Genomic DNA, 10,436 nt, shown 5'->3' with positions numbered 1-10,436 from the left:
CATCATGAGTGTGAGATTCATCCATGCTATTGCATATAGTTGTACTACATTCCTTTTCATTGCTATATAGTATTTCATGGTCTGAACAGCCCACAATTTATTTATCTGTTCTAATATTGATGGGAAGAATGTGTCTGAAAGAACTGAAGAAAAAATTCAAGCCTCGATTTACAATATAGAAGGATTTTTTTGGGACAAAATACTGAATGATACAGGAAGCATCAAAAGAAGATGGAAGGAATAAAGAGTCACTGTACCATAAATAATTGATTACTGTTCTATCGCTTCAGAAGGAACCATATGATCTAGAAACTATGACATTGAAGAAGGAAATCCAAGCTGCACTGAAGGCATTAGCAAAAAGGAACGGCTCAGGAATGGATGGAATGCCAATTGAAGTGTTTCAACAAACTGATGCAGCATTGGAAGCCCTCACTTGGCCAAAAAAATTTGGCCGACTGACAGGAAGAGATCCATGTTTATGCCCATTCCAAAGAAAGACAACCTAATGGAATGTGGTAATCATCAAATAATATCATTAATACCACATATAGGTAAATTTTTGCTGAAGATAACTCAAAAATGATTGTAGCACTATATTGACAGGGAGCTGCCAGGAATCAAGCCAGATCAGAAGAGGACATGGAATGAGGGATATCATTGCTGTTGTCAGAAGGATCTTGGCTGAAAGCAGAGGATACCAGAAAGATGCTTACTTGTGTTTTATTGACTATGCAAAGACATTCGACTACGTGGATCATAATAAACTATGGGGAACATTGTGAAGAATGGGAATTCTGGAACACTTCATCGTGTTCATGTGGAACCTGAACAGAGACCAAGAATAAGTCATTTAAACAGAACAAAGAGATACTGACTGGTTTAAAATCAGGAAAGGTGTGTCTCAGGGTTGTATCCTTCTACTTATTTCGTTTGTATGCTGAGTAAATACTCTGTGACACTAGAATATGTGATGAAGACTATGGCATCAGGGTTGGAGGAAGACTCACTAATGACCTGAGAGAGTTGATGACATAACCTTGCCTGCTGAAAGTGAAGACAACTTTAAAAATTTACTAGTAAAGATCAAAGACTATGTTATGGAATATAACTGAATGTAAAGAAATAAAAATCCTCGCCACTGGAGCAATAAATGGTGTCCTGGTGTGATGCTGTGGGCAATTGCGTCAGACTGCGAAGTTGTTTGAACTGCAGGGTCGGTGGTTCAGGTTCACCCTGGAAACCCTATACAGGGTCACTATAGGTCAGAATCGATTTGACAGCACTTAACAACAGCAACCAACAGAGAAAAAGTTCATGTTGTTAAGGACTTCATTTTATTTGTATCCACAATCAGTGTCCATGGAAGCAGCAGTCAAGAAATCAAAGGACGTATTAGACTGGACAAATGTGCTGCACAAAACTTCTTTTGATGTCACTTTGAGGATTAAGGTGAGCCTGGCACAAGCCATGGCATTTTCAGATGAATAAGGAAGACCAGAGAAGAATTGATGAATTTGAATTGTGGTATTGTTGAAAAATATTGAAAATACCATGGTCTGCCAGAAAAACAAATTTGTCTTGGAAAAAGTATAGTCAGATTGGTCCTAAGAAACGTGGATGAAGGGACTAGATCTCATGTACTTTGGGTTTGTTGTTAGGAGGGATCAATCCTTGGACAAGGACACCATGTTTAGTGTCATAGACTGAACTGTGTGCCACACAGGACTCCTCAAATGGAAACATACAAATTACTGGCTGAATGGACTGATAGCAACAGATCTGAAATGTTAGTAATGTTGGAACTAGAAGCTACTTTCCACACAGTCCAGTAGTAAAGAGAGACAGATGGACTGACAAAGACAGATAACTGGATCTTTCCAGAAGCAAGTACCCCTGGATTCCATACTTTCACCATATTTGTGGCTTTTGTTGTTGTACCTCAATTTCCCTCAGATGCAAAATGGGGCTAATAACATAGCAGCACAGGGTTGTTGTACATGGACAATGAAGCAAGAGGCAAGAACACATGTTAGGAATGATGTTGTTGTTAAATGCCGTTGAGTCGGTTCTGATTCATACTGACCCAGTATAGGGTTTCTGAGGAGTAGCTGTTGGGTCTGAACTTAGTCCAGTGCTGATCCTGTAGCACCACACGAGAAAGAAGTCCCAGGAATGGTAGAAAAAATGCTATTAAATGTCAAATTGATAGAAAATAAATCAGAGACAAGGTACAGGCATATTTAGTTTTATTAATAATAAAAGAACTAAATATATATTTTAGATACTTGGCAAAGTAATTCACTATAGTATCAGGCTTCTTAGTGCTTTAAATGGTTTTGAATGAATATTTTCAAAGAAGTGTAGTCTTACTGAAGTCCTGGAGTGGCACTGTAGCATCAGCACTGAACTGCTACTCACAAGGTTGGCGGTTCAAACCCACCAGCTATTCCTTGGAAACCCTATACAGGGTGGCCCTGAGTCAGAACTTACTCCGTGGCACATAACAACAAATAATAATTTGATTGCATTTTGAAATAATTGAATTTACCATAATTAAACTTAAAAATTTTCAAGATCACATCTGCTACATTTCTGTCAGGAATAGAAGGAAGCGTTGAACCAATAAGGATATCTATCATTTAGTGTAAACTATGGGAAATTATAAGTACATATTGTCAAGGTTTCCTCTAAAATGGGCCTGCTGTAGACCCAAAGACTTGTCCCTTCAGTTCAACAAACACTGGCATGTATTTAATTGTTGTTGCTAAGTGCCATTGAGTCAGGATCCAACTCATAGCGACCCTGTACAGGGCTTCCAAGGAGCAGCTGGTGAGTTAGAACTGCCGGCAACGGCCCAAACCGACGGTGCAGTTTATGGCATTAACCAGCAATGCCACACTAGAAGTCCTGTATTTAATTAGCGCTTGTGATTTCCATGCACCTCTGTAGGCCTCAGAAAAAGCAAAGGTGAATAACTGCTGACAAGGAGACAAGACCTGAACTCACTAACCAGGTTGTGAAGCAGAGTGTAATGCAGAAAGGGCAAAACAAAAGTGATGGAGCTTAAAATTATTAATTTTTCTTGCCTGCGAGTTAAAAAAAATTTTTTTTTTTTTTTTTATTGTTTTCTTTTCTTTTTTTTCCTGAAGGATCTATTTTGGATCGCTTCTCACGCGTGCCAGAGCCCTTGTTGGAAAAGAATCTGCAGCTCTCTGCAATTTCGCCTACTCCTTTTCATGGTTTTCTTCCTTTCCTCACAAATTCTATTAGCTCCTCTGCCACGAGCATTGCATTTGGAATGGTATATTTTGTGTGGGTGGTGAAACGACAGAAAGTTATTTTTGTTCTAATTATGAGAACTGCTTTCTTGAGTGTGGGGGAAGACATCTGAGGTTGAGATGCTCGGTGAGCATGCACGGAAGAGGCGTTACTAAGGTTACTAGAAAGAGAAAGAGAACAGATGATATTCAGACGGAGCTTATTCTAAAGCAAATTATATTTTCAAATGAGGGGATGCTGATCTGTGGGGCAGTGCGACCCGGTAGTAGGTGCTGGACGCCCGAGAAGGGAGGGGTAGGAGGTCCCCGGGGAAGGGTGGGAGAGAATGTTTGCTTCCAGCCCGGCCCTGTTTTCCCACTGCCCTTGTTTCCCGGGTCTTTTCTGACTGTAACACAAGGCCGGCGCTCCTGAAGACGCCCGATGCCTATTAGGCGTAGCACACGTACTAGTCGGACCGGAAGTGGTGCCCGCCGGGACCCGTAGGGGGGAGGTGTGGAGCGGCGGTGGTGGTGGCAGGGGTAGTAGCGGTGGCAACGCTTCGCGGTTCGACGGGGCTAATCTGCAGCAGCTCGCTGAGGCCGTGGGTTGTCGCTGCAGCCGCGGGGAAAGGAGGAGAAAACGCCGACTCTGGGAGAATCTGGCAGAGTAGGGAGGCAGGGAAAGGGTGTGTGAGGAGGACTTTGGGTGTTTTGGGGGACGGGAAGCAGTACCTGGAAACTTACTTCTTGATTATAATTTTCATTCTTTCTTTCTTTACAAACAGATTCGGAGACGGCCACTGTCTCCTTTCTCGATGCTTTTCTGGGCCCTTGTCAGTTGATTCTTAGACCGAAGTGAGTGACAGCTTTTTAGTGCAACCAGAATTCCAATGGTATGGAATGATTGTTGAAGCCTCCAGAGAAAAAAAGCAAGGGAGAGGGGGACGCAAGAGGAAAATGGTGATGATATGAGGGGGCTTCACATAGTTCCGTAGGAAGATTCCAACATCTCTCAATTCCATTTTATCACGATTGTTTTAAGCACCCTCGTAATTTGTATTTACGGGACTTTGTTCTGAAACCAGTATATATGTGATAACATTTAATCTCCAGTCCTATAAAGTGGGTAGTCATATTAGCCTCATTTTATAAAAAGGGAAACCAGGGGCTCAGGGAGTTTAAGAAACATACCCCCAAAAGACAAAAGTAAAGTGTAGAGCATGAATTTGAATTCTGATAAATCTTTAAACTCCACGCTATGCTTGTCCCCCATCAAGATGTGAATAAAAATGGCAGAAGATGTAAGAGTATTTCAGTGGCTTGAACAGAGGTGTTGATGACAGCTGGAACAAAGAGTTGACCTGAGAAAGGGCATGAGACCAGGTGTGTCTGTTAGTAACATGTCAGTTACAGTTGGGACCGTGGGTTTCTACCCAACCCCTCCAACCTTGGCTGGAGCTTTGTGGAATTCTATGGGGCAGAGAAGTGAGGTATGCACCCACACACTAATGTGCAAAGCGGTATAGAATGATCGCTTATGATGTAATGATTGTTTTAGGTAGCCACCTGATTTAACAAATTAAACCCAAGGAGATGATGTGACTTATTCAGGCTAGCCAGAAACATGTCTTTTGTTCTAGGCTTTAGTTAGTATAGTTTAGGGAAGGAATTTTTCCCTTTTTCTTACTCTACTTTTTGTAGTGACTTAAAATTAAAAAAAAAAAAATTAACGTATCATTTCATTGGTCTGGTTCCTTCCGACCAATGGATTAATATTTATACTTGGTTCAAAGCTATCATTTCAACCCTCATTGCCAAATATTTCTTTTATAGACTATTTTTGAGTTCTGAGTCTATGTAACATCAAATAGTCTATCCACACCTTGTCAATGCTGTTATGGGCCATCTCATCGGTTCTGACTCAGTGACCCTGTATAGGGTTTCTAAGGAGTGGCTGGTGGGTTTGAACCGCTAACCTTGCAATTAGCAGTCCAGTGTTTGTCCCACAGCACTACACCAGGACTTCTCCCTTGTTAATTTATGTCCCAAATTCAGTTTAATGCTGAAATCAGGAGCTGCTTCTGACACAATCCATGATTTAAAAAAACAAAACAAAAGTGATAAATCTTCCAACACTTCTAAAACTTGCATAATGAATTGAAGCAAGATAAAGCTGACTAGGCCAAAGGGAAATATAGTTTATCTTGAGGAAACATGCGTTTAAGAGAAAATGTAGAAATCTTTACATGTGTTGAAAAAAGTATTAATAGGAAAATTTTCATTAACTGACATATACTATTCACAATGTTGTTGTTGTTAAGTGCTGTCGAGTTGGTTCCGACCCATAGCGACCCTGTATAGAGTTCCGAGGAGCACCTGGTGAGCTTGAACCGCTGACCTTGCAGTTCAAATGGCTTTGCAATCTGATGTATTAACCCACTATTCTCAATGTTGTTGTTGTGAAGTGCCGTCGAGTCGGTTCTGACCCACAGCGACCCTGTATAGGGTTTCTGAGGAGCAGCTGGTGAGCTTGAACCACCAACCTTGCAGGTCAAACGGCTTTGCAGTCTGGCGCATTAACCCACAGCGCCACACCAGGACTCCACTATTCACAATCCCTAAGTCTAATTGAATGTACCAAACTCCACTGCCATTGAGTTGATTCTAACTCATAGTGACCCTGGAAGATAGTTGAACTTCATAGGTTTCCAAGGCTGTAAATCTTTACAGAAGCAGTGTGCCTATCTTTCTCCCACAGAGTCGCTTGGAAGCTGAGTGCTTTAACTACGGTACCACGAGGGCTCCTAATTGACTATGTTGTTGCTACTGTCCAATTGGTTCTGATTCATAGCGATATTCCGACTCAGAGTTTCCAAGGAGCGGCTGGTGGATTTGAACTGCTGACCTTGCAGTTCAAACTGACCTTGCAGTCCCCTGCTTATCCTACAACGTCATAGAATAATTACTGAACCTCAAGGTCAGTTTGTACTCCAAGGCTGCAGTTCAAAGTCATCAGCTGCTCTTCGTAAACCCAATACAGGGTTACTGAGTTGGAACCAACTCAGTGGCATTTAACAGTTGAACTTATCTCAAAAAATTATAATTCAAGAGAGGCAGCTTGAAGTAGTTGAAATTACAAACTTAAGAATCAAGTAAATCAGCTTAGCCACCGATTTGCTTTCTAACAATATCTGATTTAGCTTGCCTTTTTTCCTTTTTATTGGAGGGAGTAGGGCAAAGGTATGTGAAATTCACCTAACAAAATGAATCATTTTAAAGTCTACTCCCGTAAAGATTTACACCCTCGGAAACCCTGTACAGGGTCGCTATGGGTCGGTTCCGACTCCACGGCACATAACAACAACAACAAAGTGGCTTTTGATGCCTTTAAAATGTTGTATAGCCACTATCTCTATCTAGTTGTCCTTAGTTTCTTAATCTCTAAAATGGAGATAATAGTTTCTAATTTGCCTTGGAGCACTGTAGGATAAGCACTGGACAGCTAATCCCAAGGCTGGCAGTTCAAGACTACCAGCCACTCCTCGGGAGAAAGATGAGGCTTTCTGTTACAGCTTGGGAAACCCTATATAGAGTCACTGTGATTTGGAATTGATTCGGTGGCAGTGAGTTAGCTTGCAGAATAGAGGTGTTTGTAAAGTATTTATAGCACAGTGTTGGGAGCTGAGTTGATGATAAACACATGGTTGTTGTTGTTGGTATGTTGTTAAGTCTGTTCTGACTCTGAGAAACCCTGTATAGGGCTTCCGAGGCTGTCAATCTTTATGGGAGCAGAAAGCCTCATCTTTCTCCCATGGAGCAACTTGTAGATTTTAACTGCTGACCTTTCGTAGTCCACTATGTCACCAGGACTCCTTGAGAAATAGTAACTCTGTGCACAACAGAAACTGTTGGGTCCTGCGTGTCCTCAGATTGTTACATTTGAGTCCAGATAAACACATAGTAATTTCTGAGTCAAATAAGAGTTAAGCATTGCTGAACATTATATGCTGTCACTTTGTCGCCTCTCTTGTTGACCTAGATAGTGAAAATAATCAGTGCACATGTGTATTTGTAAAGGGTAAATCTGTTGTTTCTACATGAAGGAAAGTGTCAGATGACTGTGTAACCTGTGGACAGCCATCTGTCCACCACCATCCACTGACACTGCTGGCTTTTCAAGATAACTTATTTTGAATGGTTCTATTTTCTGAACTGTTGGCCACTGAAATTCTGAAGAGCTGATTTTCTCTTCTTTCTCAGATGCATGGTCATGGGGGCTATGACTCTGATTTTAGTGATGAGGAACAGTGTGGAGAATCCAGCAAAAGGAAAAAAAGGTAAGTAATTTTTTAAATTGAAATTATTTCAGATTCTTTGTAGATTGAGATGAGGTATAAGTAAGTAATGAAAGTTTGTGGATTGTGTTTGTATGCGATGATAACTATGCTTTAATGAATGAATTTTTTTCACTGAACTGGAATGAATTGACTCAAAATTTGAAAATGGTTATATGGAAAAATAAAAAAAAATAATGCTTTCTGCTGACAAGGGGTTTATGGAAAGGAAGCAGGGAAAAGGAAAAAAACTGAAAGCTGTCATCTCTTTATGGCATATGTTTCTTCTCATCCAGCCTGTCAAGGACTTCTTGTAACTGTCTTAGCAAGAGGGGGCTTGATTAGTTAGTGTGAGGATGAGATGACAATACCGCACATTATTTTGGTTATGTGAATGAGGAGATAAGTGGCCAAGAGAAAGAGCTCATGGGAAGTTTTATTAATTTAGAAAGGACACACAGCAGAACCAGACAACAAGCAGGAGATAAAGCCTTCTGAGGAGGCTCCATCTTGGCGTTGATGCGGTGTGCAAGGACATGGTTTTCAGCTGGCGGTACTTAGAAATGTGACTTCCTTCATTAACTGAGTAGTGGTAATCTAATTCATACTAAGCAGATTCATAGAGCTATTGGTTCATATTGAAAGCAGTGTATTTGGCATGCTAACTGGGACTAAACCTTTTTGCTGGACACTCAGTCCGTGCATAATCATAACGGTAGTCTATTGTACAGTGCTTTACGTTTTCCTAAAGGAAGCCCTCGTGGTAAAGTGATTCCGGTGCTTGGCAGCTAACCAAAAGATTGGTAGTTTGAACCCAGTAGCCACTTTGCAGGAAAAAGATGTGGTGCTTGGCTGCCGTAAAGATTTAAAGCCTGGAACCCTTGTGGGGCAGTGACACTGTGTACTGTAGGTTTGCTGTGAGTCTGAATTGGCTCCATGGCAAAGGATTTGAGTTTTGTTTTGTTTTTTTGTTTATACTTTCCATTCAAAAATGTTATTTTGGAAGAATAGAAATTGAGCAAATCTAGTTGGTAGATTTTTTTCTGTATAAGGGTGATTAATGAGTGATCATATATGATCTATATTATTTATAATCCACCTTTTTTTCATATTACCAATTACCAAAATCCTCGTTTTCCCCTGCTGTATAAACAAGGACACTGAGACACAAACTGATGAAATAATCTGTCCAAGATTACACAGTAGTCAGCAAAGAGGTAAAATGAGAATTTGAACTCTGGAATCCAGATGGTCTGACACCAGAACCCATGCTTTTGTTAGTTTCATCTTCTCCATCTTATAGGTATTAAATAAAATTAAGTATTAGTTAAGCTATTTAAGAAGATGTAAAATTCTTGTTAACAGTAAATCTTTTGTAAGCTGACTTGAATTCTTTAAAACGTGTTCCAATTATGAAAATTCTTAAGACTTGGGAAACACTAATCCTCTGAAGAAATACCTCTTTTGATAGTTTTTCTTCTTACTGAACCAGGACAACTGAAGATGACTTACTGCTCAAAAAGCCATTTCAGAAAGAAAAACATGGGAAGGTGGCACATAAACAAGTGGCAGCAGAATTGCTGGATAGGTATGGTGCCTTAATTCCAATTACATTCCTTGTGTAAGATGTTTTTGTAAAATCAGGGACTTGGGGATTTAATGCTCATTGAGTAGAATATACACGTTAATATGCTTAAAATAAAATTTGTTTTAACAGGGAAGAAGCAAGAAATAGAAGGTTTCATCTCATAGCTATGGATGCTGTATCCTTTTTTATTTCTAAATTTTTTTAATGAGTAGACTTAAAAAATCTTGTGACATCAAGTAGATCTTTAATATTTTATTTCTAAAGCTAAGTGTTTTCTTGAATGGAATTTTACCATTTATACTCTTGGGTGCAGTTCTCTTATTAATTATATAAGAAGGATTTAGAGATAATAATAATAGTAAAATATATGTTAGTGTTTTATCACTAGACTTACTAAGTCCTTGAGCCTACAGATATTTACTTAACCTTCTTTTTCTCAAGTTCTCAGCATTTCTCTTTTCTACACTTGTCTTTAGTCTCATTTTAACATTTACTCTCTTCCTGTTTGGTTATTAAGGAACCCTGATGGTGTAGTGGGTTACTCATTAGGCTGTTGTAACTGCAAGGTCAGCAGTTCGAGTCCACCAGCTGCTCTGGGAGAAAGATGAGGCTTTCTTCTCCCATAAAGTTTATAACCTCAGAAACCCTATACAGGGTCACTGTGAGTAGGCACCAATTCAATGGCACACAACCACCACCACTTGGTTTTTGGTTATTGAAGGTTTTTGCAGAAATTATATTTAAAATTAGATCTCTCTGTGGCCTGTTTCCAAGTTGACTGTGGTTTTACCTCTCAGGTACCTCTCGAGGATGTCTGTAAGCCATGGCTCAGCTCAGCTTTTAGATCCAGCTTTTTGAATCTTGAAAAATTATAGATTCACATGCTTTTTTAAGAAATAACACAGATAGGTTTGATGTACTCTTCACCCACTTTCTCCCGATGGTACCACCTTATGTAACTATAAATTTATATAACACCTTATATGGAGTCCTGGTATGGCGCGTGTAGGATAAGTGCTGGACTGCTACACACAAGGTAAGCAGCTCTAACCAAGCAGTCGGAACTGACTCAAAGGCACTTCACAACGACATTCAACTTTAGTACAGTATCACAACCAGAATGTAAAGTTGTTATAGTCAGGACGCAGACCATTTCTGTCACCATAGTGAACCCTCATGTGGCCCTTTTGTAGCCACACCTGCTTCCCTTCTGCACCTACCCTTTCCATGAACCCTAACAACATGGAATCTGTT

The 10,436-nt window shown here is 40.1% G+C and overlaps 1 protein-coding gene across 1 annotated transcript in view; it reads left to right on the top strand.

The window, feature by feature from the left end:
- The first annotated feature begins 7,520 nt into the window (after window positions 1-7,520).
- The window catches only part of FRA10AC1 (fragile site, folic acid type, rare, fra(10)(q23.3) or fra(10)(q24.2) candidate 1), a 48,103-nt gene continuing 45,187 nt past the window's right edge, over window positions 7,521-10,436 (top strand). Inside the window, exons 1-3 of the mRNA XM_006831152.1 lie at window positions 7,521-7,597; window positions 9,087-9,182; window positions 9,312-9,357. Of these exons, the coding sequence (XP_006831215.1) occupies window positions 7,521-7,597; window positions 9,087-9,182; window positions 9,312-9,357 (219 nt within the window). The remainder of the gene's footprint in view (window positions 7,598-9,086; window positions 9,183-9,311; window positions 9,358-10,436) is intronic.

This window comes from Chrysochloris asiatica, unplaced genomic scaffold (genome assembly GCF_000296735.1).
Source record: "Chrysochloris asiatica unplaced genomic scaffold, ChrAsi1.0 scaffold00003, whole genome shotgun sequence".
NCBI classification, from domain to species: Eukaryota; Metazoa; Chordata; class Mammalia; order Afrosoricida; family Chrysochloridae; genus Chrysochloris; species Chrysochloris asiatica.
Note: the sequence above shows the minus strand (reverse complement) of the source record. Positions and strands in the feature narration are given on the sequence as shown.